The 24,832-nt window shown below is 34.8% G+C and overlaps 2 protein-coding genes across 6 annotated transcripts in view; one reads left to right on the forward strand and one right to left on the reverse strand.

The window, feature by feature from the left end:
• The window catches only part of cep170ab (centrosomal protein 170Ab), a 31,642-nt gene extending 28,910 nt beyond the window's left edge, over window positions 1-2,732 (reverse strand). For all 5 annotated transcript variants that reach the window (XR_012407595.1, XR_012407596.1, XM_073953595.1 and 2 more), the window contains exon 1: window positions 2,663-2,732. The gene's annotated coding sequence lies outside the window, so the exon portion shown is untranslated. The remainder of the gene's footprint in view (window positions 1-2,662) is intronic.
• Window positions 2,733-5,864: 3,132 nt separating this feature from the next.
• Window positions 5,865-24,832, forward strand: part of bcl11ab (BCL11 transcription factor A b) — a 50,512-nt gene continuing 31,544 nt past the window's right edge. Inside the window, exons 1-2 of the mRNA NM_001100951.1 lie at window positions 5,865-6,193; window positions 13,420-13,755. Of these exons, the coding sequence (NP_001094421.1) occupies window positions 6,139-6,193; window positions 13,420-13,755 (391 nt within the window). The 5' untranslated portion in view covers window positions 5,865-6,138. The remainder of the gene's footprint in view (window positions 6,194-13,419; window positions 13,756-24,832) is intronic.

Genomic DNA, 24,832 nt, shown 5'->3' on the forward strand with positions numbered 1-24,832 from the left:
GTGTTTTCAAAAGCAATCCAGAAAAAGAAAAGCCCACGTGGCAGCCTGATTTTTACCCCGTTTTCAGATTTTATCACGTTCTCACCCTGCTTTTTACTTTTTTATTTTATTTTTTGGCTCTAAAGCCGTCCACATGGAGGTAAGTGGTCAGCTGATAAGCGTGAAAAGGAACGTGTCTTACTGCCCCGTAGCATTTTAAAGACGGAATGCAGCCATATGTTCTCTTGGCTACTTAATTTGTGATCTCCAGAAATGTATATAGAGGTACGTTTTGAGATTGAGCCTATGTTGGTTTTCTGTATTTTTTCAGAAATAAAGTGATTCTGCTGTGAGTCTGTTGTAGTAGACTGTGCTTATTTCACTATTCTGATAAGAAGCCTGCTACAGTGTAAGTCAACTTTAAAGTACCAACACTTCTGCTATGTGTGTGTTCAAATGACTATGCGTCACGTCTGGTCATCTTCTCTCCAAATAGCCTTCTGGATGACCTGCTTTGTCTGACCTCTGCCTGCTGTCGCCTAAATAATCGTGAAGATATACTTCAGTTATTGCGTCTATGTGGTGAGATTGCTTACGTTTATCTATGTTTCGACCAAGCAGGATCTTCCTACCTAGACTTATGACGTAGTCAGTGACCTTCTAGAGTGTAATTGTTGTTGATTTCAGACTGTACTCTTTGCGAGTGTTGAAGCTGATGAAACGGCAAACTATTTTCTTCATTAAATGTAGCTTTATTTAATTGTGACTCTTGGAATTTGTTCATCAGACCAATTTCTTTGGTTTAACTGGGTTCTTGGAGCTTTGTGTGATAACAGTTGAACTGCTGAGTGCGTTGACAATGTTTTTGGTTTCTCTTCTGGACTTTGAACGTGTCAGGACCGTTGCTGTACATGGAGGATCAGAAATCTCTCATATTTCATCTATAATATCTATGCGCTCAGAAGATGAGCAAAGATCTCAGGGTTCGGAACGACCAGAGGGTGAGTAATTAATAACAGAATTTTCTTTTCTTTTTTTGGGGGGTGAACTAAGCCTTTAATTATCATCTGACATAGCTTACATGCTAGCTAGTTTGAAATACTACTTCAGTTAAAGTTTTGAAGATATTCTATATTAACTTAATTTAGAACCAGGGTAAATACCTACTTTTGGAAATATACCTGTGATTGATTGATTGATTGATTGACAGATCGATTGATTAATCGGCTGATTGATTCCCAGCAGGTACACAACATCATAAGAAGTTAATATTAGGTTAGATTTAGATCATGACGTTAGGTGACCAAACTTCAATGTCTAGTCAGGGTCTAAGGACAACGTTACTTTGACGTCCAATAACGACGTCAAATTACATTGATATTTGGTTAATTTTAGATTGTGTTGGAAAGTGACCAAAATTCAACATCTGATTAGATGTCATAGTGGTAACGTCCACACAATGTCAAGGTGTAACATGCTAGACATTGATATTTGGTTGATTTTAGGTTAGACATTACGTTGGGTTCTGATGTCAATCTGATTTTCATTTCCAAACAAAATCCAACATCCCCACGAAGTTGTTGACATCCTGTGCCTTAACATAATTCTTGTTCAGCTCTGTACTAAATGAGGCTATACTTTATTTTAGCCAGCTCTTTGATTCTGAATTTTAACAGTACATTCTCAGAAAGAAAGGTAGGAGAGCTGTCACTAGGGTGGTACCTTTTCAAAAGGTACACATTTGCACTTAAAAAGTCCATATTATTACATCAGGGATATATATTAGTACCTAAAATGTACAAAATTGTACCTCCTAAATGCTTTAGGTACTAATATATACTTTTGAGGTACCAATATAGATCATTTAAGTACAAATGTGTACCTATTGAAAAGGTACCACCAGCTCTCCTTTATTTCTGAGAGTGTACAGAAAGAGACTCAGAATGACAGAAGCAAAATCCACAAGAAAGGCAATAAATATCAGGGATCCTGACAAGAACATGATGCATAAATTATATCAATAAGCAATGCATTTACAAACGTCGATCGACCAAATTCACGTCGATATAACGCGAGATGTTCCGATCTCATTTAATGCAAAATTCCATTCGTATATAAGCTTCATTTACGGCTAATTTTCTTTTAGGTAAATGTAGCATGTTTTTTTTTATCTGAGCTGGAATATTTAGGTTATAATCACACATGCTGAGTGAATATGCATCATCATCATCATCATCATCTAAGCAACGCATCATTTGCGTGTGAGCGGAGCGTCAGTCTCCGCCTCTGCCTTCAAGCACTGGCCTTGTTCTTCACCGGTAATGACAGATCTGATGTTTATTCTGAGAGACAGTCGCTCACTCTACACCCTTCGCATATTCTGATAGCTGTTTTAAAGGCATAACGATGCGCATTTACTCACAGTACGCAATATTTTGCTCAAGAGGAGAAAACCTGAAAATCGACGCATACAAAGGCCTAAATATTTTTCTAATAACCGTGCTTCTGTTTTCATCACGTATCATGCCCTGTCACAGACCTCCAGTCCGTAATAGGCCGGATCGGTAGCATGTAGAGCTCATGACAGCTAATTACCAATTTCCATCAAGCGAAATGTTTGCTGCTAAAATTAAAAACGAGTCAAAATCTGTCTGTTTTTGTGAAAATAGGACGCATCACTTACCTAATAAATCCCAGTATGTTTATTCCATAAATGACATCCGTGCGCTCTTGTGCTCGGAGCGGCGCGCTCTGCCCAGCCCAGTCTGAGGTGCAGCTGCGCGTCTTGACGCACGGTGGCGCTGCGGTGTCAAGAAAGAACAAGATGACAAGCGCTCCCTGTGGTCAGCAGCATTATTTTTATCACATGCTTGCGCTAATTTGTATCTAATTTACAGATTTATTAATTTATCTAATTTATTTTATTTATTTTATTTATTTTATTTATTTTATTTTATAAATATAGTTTGCAACCACTTACCTTTAAAAAATTAAACAAATCCAATGAATCATTTTTTCAGTGTAGCCTATTCTTACTCCTAAATGCTGAATAAATGTAAATTAATATGTCTTGAATGTTTATTTGGTTATAAGCCCTATATCGATGAAGCAGTTCATCCAAAGGCTTAATCTTTTACTCACTCGGGTGTTTCCAAATCTTTACAAATTTCTTTCTTCAGTTGAACACCGAAGAAGATATTCTGAAGAACGCTGGAAATCTGTAACTATTGACATCCAAAGCAGGAAAAACTAATATTATTGATGTCAATGGATATCAGTGTCTTTTGTGTTCGAACAGATGAAACAGAAAAAGTGAAGGGTAAGTATGACAGACTTTTTAAACTATCCTTTTTCATGTAACTATAATCAGGATTTCTGTAAACCCCAGCTGTTGGCCACCTATTAAATGAACAACATGATAGTACACTGAACACTAGATGGCGAAGTTGTACGTGACAGTCGAGATTTCCCCCCCAAAGAACTGTCAACAATAAACCTTTTCAATATCGGAATGCATGCATATTTATATTTATATATTGTTCACATGCTTGGTCATAAGTTCAGGGAAAAAGCAGATTTTTTTGTTTGTTTTGTTTATCACTGTGTATTTTATTCCTATATGGGACATTTTTTTCAGCATCAATCTTTATTTATTTGATTTGTCATGGATTATTGCATTTTATTTATTAATTACGTATTTATTAATTAATTTATTTAGTTAGTTAGTGTTTGTAACTTTAAGGTTTTATGTTGACATCTGCATGTAATGGTAATTAATTTTCCTAACACTCTAAGCCTGTATAAGTTGAGTTTATTTAAAAAATAAGAGGAAACTAGTTGCCCTAAAAATTTTAAATAATATATACTTAAAAACTTGAGGGAGCTCTACTTAAAAGATAAGAGTTGTTCTAATATGTATTATAAGTTATATGCACTTAATGATTTTAAGTAGTGTCAGTTTACTCCACTCATCTTTTTAAGAGCATTAAAATAAACACAGAGTTGTTTTATTTAAATTTCCTTTCAAAGTACAGCAAAACAATGTAAATGCTACGCAATACAACTTAAAAATCAGTTTGTCTACTTTTCTCTTAAGTGCATCTACTCAAACAAGATCGAATAACATTGACCCCCAGTTTTAAATGCTCACAAAATATGTTGTTAGGATTCTGTCCTCTTTATGTCCGTTTATGTTGTTTGTTAATAGGTTACATTACTTGATCATGCCTGCTTAGCACTAGTCTGGAATTTCTGACTTCAAAAAAATATCATGATCCAAAATGCAGTTTGAGTTTTCTGATTAGCATGCTAATTAAACAACCCCATTTGAGTAAGTTTTACCCCAGTGTTTTAGTGTCCAGTGGCAACTTTTCTATTAAAAATAATGTTTATGTATTGACATTTGCAATAATAATAATAATAATAATAATAATAATAATAATAATAACAACCCATTTTTAAAATAGCGTTAACCTGTTATTAGAGTAAATATAATAAATTTTGAGTAGGAAAAAACACACACAGTTGAAGTCAGAATCATTACCCCCCTTTGATTTTTTTTCTTTTTTAAATATTTCCCAATTTATGTTTGACAGAGCAAGGACATTTTCACAGTATGTCTGATAATAAGAAAATCTTATTTTTTTATTTCGACGAGAATAAAAGCAGTTTTTAATTTTTTAAACAGTATTTTAAGGACAAAATTGTTAGCCCCTATAGGCTATTTTTTTCCAATAGTCTAAAGAACAAACCATTTTAACTTGCCTAATTACCCTAACCTGCCTAGTCAACCTAATTAACCTAGTTAAGCCTTTAAATGTCACTTTAAGCTCCAAAGAAGAGTCTTAAAAAATATCTAGTCAAATATTATTTACTGTCATCATGCCAAAGGTAAAGTAAATCAGTTATTAGAGATGAGTTATTAAAACTATTTTAATTAGAAATGTGTTTAAAAAAAAACTTCAGAGGGTCTAGTAATTGAGGTGGGCTTATAATTCTGACTTTAACTGTATTTGCTGGCTTAAAATGAAGAACCCAACTACTTTGATTAATTTACCCCTAATGCAATCTGTTTTATATATTTCCCAGCAGTTAGACTTAAAACAACCCAATTTGGGTAACTTTAACCCAGTGTTTTTAGAGTCCAGTGACAACTTTTATTATTAAAAACATATTAGAAATTGACATTTGCAAAAAAATAAAAATAAATAAAATGAAAAATTGAAAAGTACCTATTATGTTCTATTGGCTTAAAATGAAGAACCCAAATACTTTGATCAATTTAACCCCTAATGCATTCTGTTTTATATATTCCAGCATTGGGCTGAAAACAACCCAATTTGGGTAGTTTTTAACCCAGTGTTTTTGGAATACAGTGATAACTTTTTATTAAGAAAAAACATATTTATTTACTGATATTTGCAAAATAATAATAATAAAATAAATAAATAAATAAATAAATAAATAAATAATAATAAAATCCAGACAGAATAAATGTTTTACATAAACGCACAATACCAATATGTATTGTTGGGCAGTACCATAAATGTAAAACATTTTGTGATATTAATGTAACACATTTATTTAATTTCTAGGAAAAAACAACATCACTGAATCTAAAAATGGTCAATTTGACCTCCTTCATGCATTCATGTGTTTGGTTCCTGCATTCAATACGGACGCCTCTCTCTCTCTCTCTCTCTCTCTCTCTCTCTCTCTCTCTCTCTCTCTCTCTCTCTCTCTCTCTCTCTCTCTCTGCCCATTGGCTGCTGGGGTCCATGGTTCACATGCAGCCCATCATTGGTTTTTACGAGTCTCTCCCCCTCCCACTCGCAGCCGTCCTGCTCTCGCCCGTGTTCAGCAGATCCATGTCCATCATCTACCTCTCTGGACGGTCAAGTTCGCTGGCACGTCACGTCCGCACTTGAACTTGCAGCAGCTCAGGGGGCTTCGCTTACTTTCCATTCCTGTCTTGCATTCTCCTCCAAGAAGCCATGAAGCCCAACACAAGCGTCTTTTCGCCAGTACAAGCGTCTTTTCTGTACTATTCTCTATAATTCATGTGGGATACCCGATGCATCGCTGAAGAAGATTTTTACTCTGGACACCCTGAAGACTCTGGCGCTTCCCAATGTGAGCCCAGCTGAGACCGAGTCCAACATGTCTCGCCGCAAGCAGGGCAAACCCCAGCACTTAAGCAAACGGGAGTTTTCGCGTAAGTTACCGGAAAGTTCTGCTTTTTCTGTCTGTCTGGATTGCTCAAGTGCGTCTTGTGAAGTGCGTCTCGTGTTTTGGAACGAAGCGCGTTTTAATGTTACGCGCGAAGGTTGATTACGCATTACGCATATGTGTGTTTGTGTGTGTGTATATATAAATGCATAAATCAGACGTAATTTGTAAGCAGTTTGAAGTAATCTGCGTTCACACTCCCTTGAGGTTTTTTAAAAGCTGAAGCTTGTAATAATGAATATTAAAGAATGCATTTCTTTGCGTATGATGATTATTAACTTTTATGAGATGTATGCTTATTCAGTTTTTTCAGAAACAGAAACAAATGCAAATGTTAATTTTGAAAGTGTTTTCATTCTCATAACTTTCTTGAAAGACAAATATCAAGCTATTATTCAGTGATATAAGGTTTTCTCTTTAGTGAAACATTTTTTTAATATTATTTTGCACATAAAACTGAGGTCTTTTGTCAAACCGGTTTAAATCCCCGGAGTACCTCTCCACGCACCTCAAGTGCAGCTTCTAATTTTTGTATTTACAAATACAACATTTATTATGAATGAGAAAACCTCCACGAACTTCATACCGATGTGATTGTTACGCTTAGCTTTCACTTTAATACCTGTATTTTATCATATTTTATTTTTTGTGCTTGTTTTCCGATACGAAGTTGTGATGTGTATCCGCTAGAGGGCAGAAAAATGACAAACGAATGTCCGTTTGGGATGAGAGACACTGCTGGATGAACTTGAACTTGGTCTCTCAGCCCCAGCCTTCGCCCATTTGTTCAGTCCTGTATACATTCACAGTGTTGCTTATGTAAACATTGCTTTGGAGGACATGTGGGTCAATGACAAAGTATGTCAGAGATGATAAAAAAGGAGAACTGTGTTGCTGATCTATATTGAGACAGATACCCTGTGCTCTTAGATATGCTATTGAAAGTACAGTTTTAAAATATGGTATTCTTTTGTTGGCCACACTTTATTTAAAGGTACAAATCTCGCTATTAATGAAACTTTTAGCTCAATAAAATACTTATTTATAACTATGGTTAAGTATTGGGTAGGATTAGGGATGTACATTACGATCCTACTTTATATTTGCTAATAAAGAGCCAATATCTTAATAATTAAGTAACAGACCAGTAGTAAATAGTGGAACTTAACTACTAACTACTAGCTATTCAGATACTATTCTTGCATTTAATACTCGATGTTAAGCATTGTTGGAATAATTTAACTACATCACTGACCTGTTTGTCCTCATGGTTATTTAACATGTTGATAAATAAGCAATATTGTATCAGGTTTTGTTATCTTCAAGTATCCATAATAGTTTATTGAATAGTTTTTTAAATAATAAAAAGTCACCTGTTTACCCAGCGTACATTTTAATTAATATTGATTGTACAGTTTATTTTATTGTAAGGTACAAATATTGCTATTAACTGAAGCTTTTAGGTCAATAAAATACTAATTTATATCTAGGGTTAAGTATTGGGTGGAATTAGGGATGTAGAATAAGATCATACTTTATATGTGCTGATACTACTTTTTATGTGCTATTAAAGAGCCACTATCCTAATAATAAAGTAATAAGCAGGTAGTTAATAGTGGAAGTTAACTGCTAACTAGCCATTCCGATACTATTCTTGCATTTATTACTCAATGTTATACAATTTTGGAATACTTTAATTTAAGCTATTGACATATATGTATTTATAGTAATTTAAAACAATAATAAAATGACAATATTACATCAGGTTATATCATCTTAAAGTATCCTTATTAGTTTAATAAATAGTTTTCTAAATACTAAGAAAAATCACCTGTTTGCCAAGCACACATTTCAATTCGTATTAATACAGTTCAGTACAGTTCGTTTTATTTTAAGGTACAATTATTGCTATTAATTGTAGCTTTTAGCTCATTGAAATACTAATTTATAAGCATGGTTAAGTATTGAATAGAATAAGATCCTACTTTATATGTGCTAATAAAGAGCTAAAATCTTAATAATAAAATAATAAGCAGGTAGTTAATAGTGGAAATTAACTACTAACTAGCCATTCAGATACTATTCTTGCATTTAATACTCAATATTAAGCATTTTTACTGAACCTTTAGCTCAATAACATACTAATTTTTAATTATGGTTAAGTATTGGTTAGGATTAGGGATGTAGAATAAGATCATACTCTATATGCACTAATAAAGAGCCAATATCTTAATAAGAAAGTAATAAGCCAGTAGTTAATAGTGGAAATTAAACTAATAACTATACAAGCTATTCAGAAGCTTTTCTTGCAATTAATACTCAATGTCAAGCATTTTTGCTCAACTTTTAGCGCAATAAAATACACATTTTTAACTATGGTTAGATATTGAGTAGAATTAGGGTTTTACAATAAGATCCTACTCTATATGTGCTAATAAAGAGCCAATATCTTAATAATATAGGAATAAGCTTGTAGTTAATAGTGGAAATTAAACTAACTACAAGCTATTCAGTCACTATTCTTGCATTTAATACTCAATGTTAAGCATTTTTGGAATAATTTAACAACACCATTGACCTGTATGCCTTTATGGTAATTTAATATGTTGATAAATAAGCAATATTACATTATGACATCTTAAAGTATCCATTATAGTTTATTGATTTGTTTTCAAATAATAAAAAAAATCCCTTGCACTGTAAAAAATCCTGATTGCCTTAAAATTTTTAACTAAATCAAATTAACTTTATGAGTCTATTGTACTTATATTATGTTAAACTGACTTAAAACAGCTTGCGTAATGTCTAAAATCAAGTTAAAACACATTAACTCAGTTTAATAAGTTATAATAAAGTAAAAACATATGCTGTCATGACTAATTGTTCATATATTTTTTACAGTGTAAGATTAGGGAGGTAGAACAAGATCCTACTCTATATGCACTATAAAGAGCCAATGTCTTATAATACGAACGTAATAAGCCAGTAGTTAATAGTGGAAATTAAACTAATAACTAACTACAAGCTATTCAGATACTATTCTTGCATTTAATACTCAATGTTAAGCATTTTTGGAATAATTTAACAAAATCATTGACCTATATGTCTTTATGGTAATTTAATATGTTGATAAATTAGCAATATTACATCATGAGATCTTAAAATATCCATAATAGTTTATTAAATAGTTTTTTAAAATAATAATAATAAAAATCGCCTGCACTGTAAAACAATCCTAGTTGCCTTAAATTTTTAAGCTGAATCAAATTAACCCCATGAGTCTATTGAACTTATATTATGTTAAACTGACTTAAAACAGCCTACGTATCTTATAAAATTAAGTTAGAGCATGATTAACTTAGGATAATAAGTTAAAATGAACTTGACTAATTTATCACATATTTTTTTTACAGTGCCCAGTGCCATTTACAGTGCACATTTCAATCCAAGTTGTGTCTTGAAAGAAAAGAAACATTACAGAGGATCAATTATAATGATGTTTTTTTCACTGAGAAGCTCATATTGTTGCCCCCACCTTTTGTCCCACCTGACCTGACACAGAATTAGGGTTAACCTAGCACTGATGGCAACAATTTAGACGCACGATAAGGTTTTGATTGCTCTTTCATATGTTCTGGCTGTCTTCAGGGAACTACCCCACATACTCCCCTCAATAGCTAACCTCGGTTCAGAGGATTCCAGCACTTTTAACTAAATGGGTTCCAATCATCTCGAAGTCAAATTAGAATCTATTTTTTGATTCTCAGAGGTGTTGGGTTCATTAAGACGTGAGATTGGCAGGATAATGAACAGGGTCATGCAACTAAAGCGAACAACCCCCTCCTCTTTATACCATTACTGGGCAACCACTGTTTTTTTTTTTTTTCTAGCCGTCTTTGGTTTCTCATCTTCTCTGAATCTTCCTTTCATTGATTGATTGTCAGGATTCCTCTGACAGAAGTGTCAGCGTTTCAGTAGTGCATATTAATGGTGGGATTGCTGTGCTGATGCATATATGAATATCACCAATAAATGTATTCATTTTACACCCATGTGACACCTGACTACACATTTGTAGATGATAAATAGGCAGTGATTTTGTGAGTGTGTGTGTAAAACACAATTTTTTTGAAGAAAAAAAAAAAATTATCTAATCTGAAGTCTGATGTTTGAAAAAATAAAAGAGGTCACTAATTTTAGCATTTTTTACAGTTGTTTCGAAACATTTTTCTTAATTGTACCTTAAATATGTTGCATGGTGTGACATAGAAAACATTAAAAAAACAACTCTTAATATAATATAAGGTTACGAGGTGGCTAAGTGGTTAAAACTGTTGCCTCACAGTAAGAAGGTCGCTGGTTCGAGTCCCAGCTGGGCCAGTTGGCATTTCTGTGTGGAGTTTGCATGTTCTCCCTGTGTTCGCCGGGGTTTCCTCTGGGTGCTCCGGCTTTCCCCATTCTAAAGACATGAGGTATTGTTAGCCAGGGAGGCCCTGTCTAGGGGTAGATTCTCACTTTTGGTGCAAAAGATCCCAGGTTTATATCCCGGACGAGCCCCCAATTGTTGCGTGCTACCCTGGCTTTAGAGTGGCCATGTGTGTAAATGAGTGTTTGTGGGTGATTCCCAGTACTGGGTTGCACCTGAGGGCATTTGCTGTGTAAAACATGTGCTGGATAAGTTGGTGGTTCATTCTGCTGGCGCGACCCTTGATGAATAAAGGGACTAAGCCAAAGGAAAATGAACTCTTAATAGCATGAGAGAAATTTATCTTCACTTGATGTTCATTTTTGAGATTTATTTTTAATTTGTCGTTATATAATGCTATTTATTTTATATAAAATTATTAATAATATATTTTTTTCTTCATAATGTTTCCAATAAACAGAGGTGGCTCATCAAAGTACAACAAAACATAACTATTTTATTGGGATTCCCAGGGATGGACAAAAATACTTTGAAATGTATTTTAAAATAAAATATTAAACACCTTAGTTTTACAATAAATTACAAAATACAGCAGCCGCAACAAGTATCCAAATAAATTCTGTATTTTGTATTTTGATAATACTATAAAATACTTTTACATGGGAGTATAACATTTTTTTGCAAACATTTCATCAACAGGCATATTTGATCAATCTCTTCACCACTAAACTGACTCACTGAAGTAAACAATGTTTGACAGCAACAGTGTTTTGCCTTGTTTTCTTGGCATCTAGATCAGCAATTAATCCAAAACTACAATTATATGTTCACTTGACTAATTCTTCCAAGATTTAATCAGTTCTTCTTTAACTGAAAGAGTCTCAGTTTACCCCCTTAGTGAACACCAGTACGCCATCTTTAGGTGTTTTATTATTCTAAAGTTCATCTGCATTTGAGACTGAGAATGATTGTTGATTTACTTGAGCCAGTTGATTTACTCTAAAATATACCCATGCCATTTGTCTATTATTTTCTTTATGTGTACATAACTTCCATCCATACTCCAAGCATTGACCACCTTCTTAATCAATTTTCTGTTCTGATCTCAAGCCTAGGCAAATAAATGAGATAGCATTCATCTGAGGCCGCATTTTTATGTCAGACTTCTTCAAAGTATTTTACAGTCTTTTAAAAATACAAAGATACTTAAGTATTTTGATAGAAAATATTACCGGCCCATGGTTGAACCTAGGATTCGGGAGGAGCAATTTGGTTTTCGTCCAGGCCGTGGTACACTAGATCAGCTCTATACCCTCACCAGGGTGCTTGAGGGCCCATAGGAGTATGCCCAACCAGTCCACATGTGTTTTCTAGACTTGGAGAAGGCCTTTGACTGTGTCCCCCGTGGCATTCTGTGGATGGTGCTCTGGGAGTTTAGGGTCAGAGGCGCTCTGTTAAGGCCTGTCTCATCCCTGTATGAACAGAGTAGGAGTTTGGTTCGCACTGCTGCCAATAAGTCAAACTTGTTTCCAGTGGATGTTGAGCTTCAGCAGTGCTGCCCTTTGTCACCAATTCTGTTCATAATTTTTATGGACAGAATTTCAAAGTGCAGCCTTGGGCTGGAGGGGGTCCGGGACCATAGGATCTTATCTCTGTTATTCGTAGACGATGTTGTTCTGTTGGCTTCATCGAACATGGACCTTCAGCATGCTCTTGGGCGATTTGCTGTGTGAAAAAGCTGGGATGAGAATCAGCACCTCCAAGTCCGAGGCCATGGTGCTCCACCGGAAAAAGGTGGTTTGCCATCTCCAAAATTAGCCCTGATGGAGGAGTTCAAGTATCTTGGGGTTTTGTTCACGAGTGAGGGAAGGATATAACGTGAGATTGACAGGTTGATTGGTGCAGCGGCAGCAGTAATGCAGTTGATGTACCGATCCGTTGTGGTAAGAAAGAAGGAGCTGAGTCGAAAGGCAAAGCTTTTGATTTACAGGTCAATTTACGTTTCTACTTTCACCTATAGTCATGAGCTTTAGTTCATGATCGAAAGGACAAAATCTTGCATACAAGAGGCCGAAATGAGTTTCCTTCTGTCACCCGGGAGGAGCTCGGAGTAGAGCCGCTGCTCTTCCACATCGAGAGAAGTCAGCTGAAGTGGCTTAGGCATCTGTACACCTACCAAGGGAGGTGTTCCAGACATGTCCCACTGGGAGGAGGCCTCTGGGAAAACCCAGGACAAGCTGGAGGGACTATGTCTCTCATCTGGCCTGGGAACCCCTCCGGATCCCCTGTAGGAGCTGAATGAAGTGTCTGGGGAGAGGGAAGTCTGGGGTTCTCTCCTAAGACTGCTGCCCCCACGACCCGGCCCTGGAAAAGAGTTTAAAACAAATCAATAAATTAATGAATATTAACCCATTTTTATAAAATCTATCAAATAAAAATTACAAAATACTATTTTGTATTGAAAATGCATATTTGTAATACTTGTATGATAAAAATTGCCCAAAAGTTAAATATCAAGTGCATGTTATGAGCTTCTCAGGGGGCTTCAGTCACATGATCTTGAATGGAAGTCTTCAATAATTAAAGTTTTGAGTGGAATTGTCATGTCGATTGAAATGTCCTGTCATCAACCCATGCCATGTAACACCTCTGCAACACATTTCCATTCAAATGGACTGGAATATAATTATCACTTATGCTACATGTGTAATTAGCACTTATAAAGTCATTATCAGGTTTCACCATATCATCTCTCACACCTATTTTCTGCATTTCTCCTACTGTAGCCGAGCCCGTGACGGCAGATATCCCAGAGGACGGGGAAAGCAATCCCGGATCAGAACCATCCACCCCTAAAGGGGACCAGGACCTCCTCACCTGTGGTCAGTGCCGCTCCAGGTTTCCTTTGGCCGACATCCTGGTGTTCATTGAGCACAAACGCAGGCAGTGTCAAGGGCGCCTATGCATGGACAAAAGTTCAGACCTGCCACCATCGCCTCCCCCCGCAGGCCTGCGGCGAGCCTGCATCCCAGTGGAGGTGGCGGTTCAAGTTTCGCCCCACGGAGAGGAGCGTTTAGCCTCCACGCCACATGGATTACGGCCCAAGCAGGAGAATTTATCAGGTAGAGTAACAGATGCTTGTGTATGAGAGGCTAAACTTCTAATTGGAAGGCCCTGATGAATACCATGTTCCTGCTGACGTTTTTTTTTTTACAGCCTTCCACTTTCTGTGATGAAAATAGTGTCCTCGCTGTCACTATGAATGGGCATTTTCTCAGTTCTCTCATGTGGTTTTTCCACAGATGTTGCTGCGTTTAGTGTGGTTTTCACAAGGTCGTATCTCACTCCAGTAAATATATAGCTGCAGAGCGTAAAAAAAGAAGACTAGAAAATCATTTTCAGCTGTCTGAGAAAAGACCTGCCGCAGATTTTTACAGATTGTAGTCATTTTCATAATTATGAAAGAGTGATTCTTTTTGCGTTAGCCACAGCAAGGAAAAACATGCAGCATGCATTATGATATTATGTTGCAGTTATAGATTTACAGTTTCCCTGCTAGGATGCTAATTCTTTTTGTCGGGTTTCCGTTGTGATGCTGTTTCAACTTGTCCCAGACAAATCTTTTAGTTTGAATTGTGATTATATTATAATATATTCGTGTACTATTAAAAAAATCCTGGGTTGTCTTAACAGAGTTCCTTCGTGTCGCCGCTAACTTAATCGGTTTTGCTAACGTAAGTGGATTAAACATTAAACAATTAAGTTGTCCCAAAAAATCTGCTAAGAATTGTGTTGTTTCAGCTCATTTTAAATAAGAACGAACAGCAAATGTAATTTTTTGAGTGTAGGTTAAATATGGACAAATTCAAGAGTTGGGTTAAAAAATGTAATTTAAATTAAGTAGTAAATATTGTGTGAGATAAGACCTGTCGGAGATTATTACGGATTGTAGTCATTTTCATTACAGACCCTTTTTACATTTCCGGGTTTCTCAGTAGGAGAAGTCATCGTTGTTGGGAAAACATATTGAATGAGAGAATACAACAAATATTTGTATTTGTACAATCTTATTTGCTGAAATAATTAAAGAAAAACTCCATGATGATGTTATAAAGAAAAAAAGAAACAAATTGTGTGAGACGGCAGCCAGAGGAGAGAATAACGTCAAATTTACTCTCCTGCCATGTAGACGCTGCAATAAAAATGCCTCGCACAAGCGGTAATTTTTTTTTTGTAATTTGAAGCAAAGATACTACATTCATAAATACATATAAATGTTAATACTTTTAAAAAAATATATAACTATTAAAAACTTTCAAGTATTTAAGATGCCAATAACCAAGAAACGCCTTATAGCAGGGTTATGAAAAGGGTCCATTATGAAAGAGTGACTTTTTTGCGTTAACCACAGCGAGGAAAAACATATTATGATTTTATGTTGCAGTTATGCATTTACAATATCCCTGCTACGCTCTCAGAAAAAAAGATACACGGTGGTACAAATAATGTTTCTTAAGGAACAGTTTTGTACCTTTGTAAAAGTTGTACCTTATATGGTACAGAAAAGATCTTTTATGATACTGTTCTTTTATGGTACAACTGAAATGAAGATACACAATTGTTCTCATAAAAATACATCAATGTTGGACAACTCCTTCTTTATTACAATATCTATGAAAATAAATATTACTGAACAGGCAAAGTGCTTTATGAATAATTTTCATATTAAAACATGAATCATCATTTTAAAGCATGTTTAAAGAAACTCATAAACATTAAGTATTAAGTTCTATAATACAAAATAATTGGTAAAACAAAACTATATATATTGTAAACTAAAGATTTAAGGCATTTTTAATAATCATTTGGTAAGCATTTTCTGATGAATACATTTTCATTATTGATATCCGCACCTTTTGGTGTTTGCTTTACACTACACACGTGAGCTGGCAATGGTCCCGCATATGCAACGTGTGCATTTTAGTATTGTAAAGCTCATCAAACATTGTGCATATCTCATTACAATACTTTTGCATAACTCTGTTTCTATTTTAAAATAATTAAATTAAATGATTACAAAGGTATCGTGTGAAAATTGGAGAAAAAAAGTTTTATATTGTACATTGGAGAATGTGTTTCGTAACATGTTTGTGAAAAGTGTTGTGATCTCTACTAGCAGGGCTTCCAGGTAACTCTATCAAGCCTCTTCAGCTGCTCCAGAACGCAGCAGCACGAGTGGTCTTTAATGAACCTAAAAGAGCACATGTCACTCCGCTGCTCATCCGTTTGCACTGGCTGCCAGTTGCTGCTCGCATCAAATTCTAAGCTCTGATGTTTGCCTACAAAGCGACTTCTGGCTTTGCTCCTTCTTATCTGCTCTCACTTCTGCAGATTTATGTGCCCTCCAGAAACTTGCGTTCTGTGAAAGAACGTCGCCTCGTGGTTCCATCCCAAAGAGGGAAGAAATCACTTTCCTGAACGCTCTCGTTCAATCTGCCCAGTTGGTGGAATGAACTCCCTAACTGCATCAGAATGGCAGAGTCACTCGCTGTTTTCAAGAAACGACTAAAAACTCAACTATTTAGTCTCCACTTCACTTCCTAATCTGCAATTGCCTCTCTAGATATACCAGTAACTGTACCCAAAAAAAAGATAAGTTCTTAGACTTTACAGACCTGAAACTTGCCTATCGCACTTATTCATTGTTGCTCTTATAGTTGTGTAAATTGTTTCCTTGTCCTCATTTGTAAGTCGCTTTGGATAAAAGCGTCTGCTAAATGACTAAATGTAAATGATAGATCTTTTGATTTATGTTAAAGTATTTTTTTATTCTTTATTGTAAAGGAAAATGTGCATTTACACACAATTAAATGTTTTTAAAAACATGGTTTTAAAATATATTTGATGTTTCATATTTACTGAAAATAAATTGACGCATTTTGGATAAAGCGAAACGCTTTTAAACAGTTCTTAAAGGAACACATTTGACACTGTTAAGGTACAAAGTGTCTTGTCACTATAGTGGTGCCTTTATGGATCAGATTTGTACTTTTAATGACGGTATAATATTGTATCTGCAGGTTTTAAAAATCAAAGGGACATTTTGGTTTCCCATAAAACAAATCAGGTCCCTAAAGGTAAAAACTCAACGGTACAACTGTGTTTCTTTGTCGTAAGGTGCAATTCTGTTCCATAAAAAGGTACTGCCCCAGTGACAAGGGTTTGTACCTTCTTTGGTACAACATTTTACAATTTTTTCTGAGAGTATGTGATGCATAATTTTCTTTCCATACTCTATGCATTATCCACCGTCTTCAATATAAAATAGTTTTCTGTTCTGATCTTAAGCCTAGGCAAATAACAGAGAAAGCACAAATCAGAGGCCGCATTTTTATATAGTCACCATGTAGACTTCCTACAAAGTATTTTACAGTATTTAAAAACTGCAAAAATACACGACACTCAAGTATTTTGATACAAAATATGAAGCCATTTTTATCATCCCTATCAAATACAAATTACAAAATACTATTTTGTATTTACAACACATATTTGAAATACTTGTGTCATAAATACTGCCCATCCCTGCCTATAGCACTATTTCTCACCATGTACAACATTTTCCCGTACAAGTCCAGACAGGTCACACGCTTTCGCCGTTACATGTGAAGCACACGCGTGATCTGTCGCGTCCTGCAAGCAGATGTCCGTCACAACAGATGGAATTCTGTATCGGCTGTAAATGGTGAATCCATTAAAGGTTCACGCTTGGAGAAATTTGCATGATAAACAATTTAAGATATGCATGTGGACACAGCAGCTTTTAATACCTACCCCCCCTTTCTTAAAAACACCCCATCACACCCCCATTTAATTCAAGTCTGAATGCCCCCGAGCGGCCAGACGATGAGCTCAGGCAATAACCCCCTTCTGCAGACCTCCATCCCCTGCCCCCTTATCTGCTATCTCTCTGGGGTTATTTTCTTAAGTACATCCATGTGAAGCCATGATATTGCAAAGCCTCATGAAGCTTTGCGAGAATCAAACCCAAGCAACCCCTATTAAAGGGACAGTACACCCAAAAATTAAAATGACTCATCTGTTGAACACAAAAGAACATATTTAGAAGAATATTGATGGCTGGGACCAACTTTCACACTGTAAACAAATGATTCACAAAAAGTCAAGACTACAAATATTCTGGAACTCATAATCAGGTTTCAACTACATACTTTAAGTTGTGCTAAGTTTAATTTTCATTCATTCATTCATTCATTTTCTTGTCGGCTTAGTCTCTTTATTAATCCGGGGTCGCCACAGCGGAATGAACCACCAACTTATACAGCAAGTTTTTACTCAGCGAATGCCCTTCCAGCCGCAACCCATCTCTGGGAAACATCCACACACACTCACACACTACAGACAATTTAGCCTACCCAATTCACCTGTACCGCATGTCTTTGGACTGTGGGGGAAACCGGAGGAAACCCACGCGAAGGCAGGGAGAACATGCGAACTCTACACAGAAACGCCAACTGAGCCGAGGTTCGAACCAGTGACTCAGCGACCTTCTTGCTGTGAGGCGACAGCACTACCTAGTGCGCCACTGCCTTGCCGCTAAGTTTAATTTAATATTTTTAATTCATATAAGTTGACATGGCAACAAAAGTTAAATTTGATTCAACACAAAAATGAAGGCAGCAAGAATTTCTTTACATTGCATTGTAGTAATTAAAATGACTATGGAATCAATGCTTGAAAGCAACCAGCATTATTCAATATACATTTTTTTTTGTGTTCAAAAGAAGAAAGAAACTAGGTTTTAAACAAGCAAAGGATGAGTAAATGGTTGAATAATTTTACTTTTTGGGTAAACTGTCCCTTTTTACTGTAAACAATCAGTGAAAACAACTGGACACAAATTAACAAATTACTTCCAGCAGATTAAGAATAACCCCAAAAATCAAAACAAGTGTTAGTTGTGATACAGACAATTCCTAAGCCACTATAAATAAGAGTAAGTTCCATATAACAGCCATCTTCATTTTGAATCCCCCCCTTTCACTCCTACTCCTCCTCCTTCCTAGATGGGTGGCACGGTGGCCCAGTGGTTAGCACTATTCTCACAGCAAGAACGTCACCGGTTCTAGACCTTATCAAACCAGCTGACATTTAAGTGCAGTTTACACATTCTTCCCGTGTTCCCCAGTAATAATGCTGGTTGCTTTCAAGCATTGATTTCTTAGTAATTTCAATTTCTACAATGCACTTTAAGAAATTCTTGCGGCCGTCATTTTTTTGTTAAATCTCAACTTGACTAAAACTGACTAAAATATTAAGTTAAACTATGCTTAACTTGTAAAATATGTGTTTGAAAACTGAGTAATGTTTTTGGTTATGACTTTTAGTCATGTCACTTTTTTGAAGTCTGAAAGTTGATTCCAGCAATCAACATTCTTCAAAATATTTTATTTTGTCTTCAACAGAAGAAAGAAATTAGCTTTAAAACCACATTTATCTTGTCCCAACACAAATAGATTGTTAAAACGTAATTGTTTTTACAAATATAAGTAGATTGAACATAAAACAATTAAGTTGTCCCAAAGAAAAGCTCAGGTATTGTGTTGTTTCAGTTCATTTTCACTAAGTAGTTTAAACAAGCAGCAAACATCTTTATTTATTTTGATTGTATAAAAATAAAGAATACCACAAGCGTACTTCTAACTGAATTTTAACTATGCATGATGATTTATAACGTCTCATTATTGAAGTGTTTCAGTTCCTTTGAATGGAAGTTCCCCAAACCAGAAGTCCAAAATAAATGGAAAAGCAGTAGTCACATATTGTTGTTTAAAGGTTTGTAGTTCACCTAAAAATGTTACTCACATTCACTCACCCTCATTGGTTCCAAATTTTTATTATGTCAAACACTAAGGAAGATATTTTAAAGAAAGCTGAAAACATGTAATCGCTGATTTCAATAGTAGGACAAACAAATACTATGGAAGTCAGTGGTTACAGGTTTCCAACTATCTTCAAAATATCTTTTTTTGCGTCCAAAATAAAAAAAGAAACTCAAACAGGTTTGGAAGAAGTAAAAGGGACAGAACTTTCAGTTTGGGTGAACTATGTCTTTAATAAGTGATGTACCATCTCCTAGTCCACATAGGAGGCTATATAGATAAAAGGAGAAAAGCTTTGATGATGAGTAAGCTATTACATTTTATTGTGCGAATCATATTTGCATCGCAGGTTAACTGAGTGTAACTGCTAAACTCAGATGAAATGGACTCTTTTTTCTATGTTCTCTGGTGTCTGCTGGTGTTTTTGGCATTGGTGTGTTGATGTCTTTGGCACTGATCCACCGTTCTGTTAACCAGAGAGAGTTATGCATCATTAGCTGGAAGAGAGCAAGTGGAACGGGGGGAAGGAAGTGTGGGGATCCCCAATAGTGCACCATCACTGAAGAGCTTTACAGGCTTTTGATAAAAAAAAAAAGAAAATCAGAAATGACAAATTATTCTCAATAGCTTAATGTTTGTCTTAGAAAGCAAGGATTTAAACAAAGAGAGTAACATGTTGTATTGAAGACATCTACTTTTCTTCTGACATAAAAAACACAGATGTTGTTCTTTACTCATCCTCAAGTGGTTGCAAACCTTTATGACTTTCTTTCTTCTGTTGAACACTAGATATATTTCCAAGAAAGCAGGCAACCATTGACTTTCATAGAGTGAAAAACAAATGGAAGTCAATGGTTACAGGTTTTAAGTTTTTTTCAAAATATTCTCATAGAAGATAGAAAGAAAGAAGACTGAAAAGACAGAAGAACAAATTGTTATTGTAGGGAAATAATAAAGCTACAGTGGTTTTCCTGGTTGCAAAAAAAAAAAAAAAAAAAAGACAAACAAATATTTAAAATGGTGTGCATGCATGAATCATGAGTTATTTATTGTGCATCAAGGACTTGATAAATGCGTTCTACCATATTTTTAGACACATTTTATGCACATCTTGTCCTTTCTATCCTTTTTTATGTGATATGCCAAAGCATACATAAAAGGTATACAGTAGATAGAAACACAAGTAATGTTTCAAATCTTGCTCACATTTGTCTGAGATTTTAATATCAACTCAAAATTCCCAAACTCAAAAGTCTTAGTTTAGTACATATTTTTTACTATTTTCTTGTCGTCAAGTGGCTGCAAGCCTCAATAGCTATCTTTTCTTATGTTGAACACTAACAGAGATATTTGAAGAAAGCTGAAAGCATGCAACCATTGACTTTTGTAGAGTAAAAAAACAAATAGAAGTCAATGGTTACAGGTTTTCAGCTTTCTTCAAAATATCTTCTTTTGTGTTCAATGAAGAAAGAAATAAAAACAGTTCTGTTTTGGAACAAGTAGCAAATAACAAGTGACAGAATATTCCATTTTTGGTGAACTAACCCTTTAAGACAAAATTGAGTTGATATTTTGCGTTAATTTGATGCTACACAAAATACAGATGATACAGAAGGTGGAAAATTTTTTTTAAGATTTGGTGCAAGAGCTTGTGTGTGGTTTGCTCAGTCTCTCTTGACACAACATGACAGAGCATTTGACTTGGCAGACGCTGCCAAGGGGTTCCCTTTCAGCCGGCATATGGCAGGACGTTGGCACAGTGCATATGAGAGCAGTATTGTGGTGAAGTTAATATATTTGTTGTAGCTGACATGGCATTTTGAGCACTAACAGCAGTGTCCTGCAGGGCGACATGCATACTATTTGTGTTTATATTATTATTTTGCATGAGGGTTTATGACCTCATAAACCAGATTGAACGATAATTGGAGGACATGTAATAATATTTCGCTCACACTTAGCTTTAAAGTACAATTCTTGCTATTAATAAACCGTTAGCATGATTTTTTTTTTGGCCTCAATAAACTCCTAATTTGCTGCTTATTAATAGTAAGGTAGTATTTAGGTTTAGGTTAGGACATTGTTAGGACATTGACACAGAGTAGATGGCAGGATGTATTGTGGTGAAGTTTATATATTCGTAGCTGACATGACATTTTGAGTATTAACTGCAGTGTCCTGCAGTGCAACATGCATACTATTTGTGTTACTATTACTATTTTGCATGAGGATTTATGACCTCATAAAGCTGACTGAAGGACAGTTCTTGCTAATATTAAACCATTTACTATGACTTTTGCCTCAACAAACTCCTAATTTGCTGCTTATTTAATTAGGTTTAGGTTAGGACATTGTTACATTGACGCAGAGCAGATGAGAGCATGTATTGTGGTGAAGTTGTTTTATTTTAGTAGCTGACATGGCCTTTTGAGCACTAACAGAAGTGTCCCGCAGAGCGACATACATACAACTTGTGTTATTGTTATTATTTTGCATGAAGGTTTGTGACCTCAAAGCTGACTGAGGAATAATTGGAGGACATGTAATAATATTTCAGCAAAACTTTATTTTCAAGTACAATTCTTGCTATTAAATATCATTAACAATGACTTTTGCCTCAGTAAACTCATAGTTTGATGCTAATTAATAGTAGAGGCATTAGGGATGTAGAATAGCATCATACCGAATTTGTGCATGAGTACTAATGAATATTCAATATTTTGGATATAGGCAGGGTAATAAGCCGCCAGTTAATAGTGAGAATTTTTACTTAAGCTAAAGTGTTGCCAATAGTTCTTCTAAAAAGTACAAAGGTATTTAAATAAATTGAAAAAATCGTTTGTAAAACAATGGTTAAAAAAGATACAGCACATAAAATGTACATTGTAAAAAAAATCGTAAAATGATTTTTTATGATTATGATTTTTTTTTTACAGAGCAAGTAATTACAATTTATTACTTTAATTTTACGTAATTTTAAATGTACTTCAGAAAAATAGGAAAAAACTGTAAATTATATGGCAATTTTATTGTATAAAACAGACAAATTGCTGTAATTAGTCATTAATTTTATATTACATAAAATAACAGTCAAGTTGTTAATTTACAGATATTGTTTGTAATTTTTACAGACTTTTAAATATAATTTAAAATAACAGAAAAATAAATAATACTGTAATTTCCCTGTATAAAAAACAAAAATGTCAGTAATTTGTCCTTAATGATAAAGTACCTAAAATGAAAGTCAAACTGTTAATTTAGAGAGATTGTTTGTCATTTTACTATGTTTTGAACATAATTTGAAATGACAAAAACATTTAGATGATATAAAAAATTTATATCAGTAAAAAATTTAGAGATATTTTCTGTAAAATTATTATTATTATTATTATTTTACAGTGTACACATTTTCCAGTTATGTTAATATAAATCATTAGGGCTTGTATGGGTACTGGAAAAATTTAAATCTAGAGTTTTCAAGATTTTAAAAGTGCTTAGTTTGTTGGTTTTCATAATTATTTTACTTAATAAATAGTTATTAATAATGAAATATTTAAATAAAATAAATCACTTTGCTTTTGCCTAAAATAAAAACTCTGGAGTCTGTGCATGTGCCTGGAGTATCTTTTTTTATCTGCCCCTTTTTTAAATTAAAATAAGTATAAATTAAATATGAGAGGCATTGTGGCTCAGCGGTTAGCACTTGCATTACAGCAGGAAGGTTGCAGGTTTAAGTCCCAAGGTCAGTTGGCATTTCTGTGTGGGGTTTGCATGTTCTGCCTGTGTTGGCGTGGGTTTCCTCTGGCTGCTCCAAACTTCCCCACAGTCCAAACACATGCACTATAGATAAATTGGATGAACTAAATTGGTTGTAGTGTATGAGTGTGTGTGAATGCAATAGTGTAGGGGTGTTTCCCAGTACTGGGTTGTGGCTGGAAGGGCATCCGCTGCTCAAAGCGTATGTTGGAATAGTTGGCGGTTTATTCCACTATGGGGACCCCTGATAAATCAGAGACTAAGCCAAAAAAAATGACATTTAATATGAAAGATTACTTATTTGAGATGCCAGAATATGATTTTTTTTTTTGTCTGGTGACTACTTAACAATACTCTAAAATATCGCTGAAAAACTAATTTTGAACTTTTTATTGGTATAGATTTTTGTTATTTATAACATATGAAAAGAAGGACAATTTCTTTTAGCAAGGACTGAAACACAGTTATGTATGGGTCAATTTGACACCAAGAAAAACAAACATGGTTTGCTGGGCATATATTGTCTAAAGGGACAGTGGCCACAAAAAGGAACCAGACATTCATCAACAGGGATGTGGAGGCCTGGATTCTAAAGAAATCACTGGACCCACTTGTCTCATACATCCTGTATTGTTGTCTGCCCTGCCTTATTTCTTTGACCCCAAAATTGACCCCAAAGAACACCCATGTGGCAAAATGTGTAGAGGACATTAAAAAATAATATCATGCTAATTTTAAGTTTAACAAGTTTTCCCCATTCATTTGAAAAAGTCACTCAAGCAAGTCATTTGCTTCAATTTGAAGCAAAAAAGTCAAATATATATGGACATACAATTAACATTAAATAAGGTCAAATTGACCCCAATGATAACAGGAGGGTTAGTAGAATAAATGACAGTAATTCAATTTGGAGCTTGGGGCAAACATGCCATCAAAATGTTCAAAACTGTTTTTAGAATACTATACTATACTATACTATACTATACTATACTATACTATACTATACTATACTATACTGTACTATACTATACTATACTGTACTGTACTGTACTGTGCTATACTATACTATACTATACTATACTGTACTGTACTGCACTGTGCTATACTATACTATACTATACTATACTATACTATACTATACTATACTATACTGTACTGTGCTATACTATACTATACTGTACTGTACTGCACTGTGCTATACTATACTATACTATACTATACTATACTATACTGTACTGTACTGTACTGTGCTATACTATACTATACTATACTGTGCTATACTATACTATACTATACTGTACTGTACTGTGCTGTGCTATACTATACTATACTATACTGTACTGTGCTATACTATACTATACTATACTGTACTGTGCTATACTATACTATACTGTACTGCACTGTGCTATACTATACTGTACTGTACTGTACTGTACTGTGCTATACTATACTATACTATACTATACTGTGCTATACTATACTATACTATACTATACTGTACTGTACTGTACTGTGCTGTGCTATACTATACTATACTATA

The sequence above is a fragment of the Danio rerio genome, chromosome 6 (assembly GCF_049306965.1).
Source record: "Danio rerio strain Tuebingen ecotype United States chromosome 6, GRCz12tu, whole genome shotgun sequence".
NCBI classification, from domain to species: domain Eukaryota; kingdom Metazoa; phylum Chordata; class Actinopteri; order Cypriniformes; family Danionidae; genus Danio; species Danio rerio.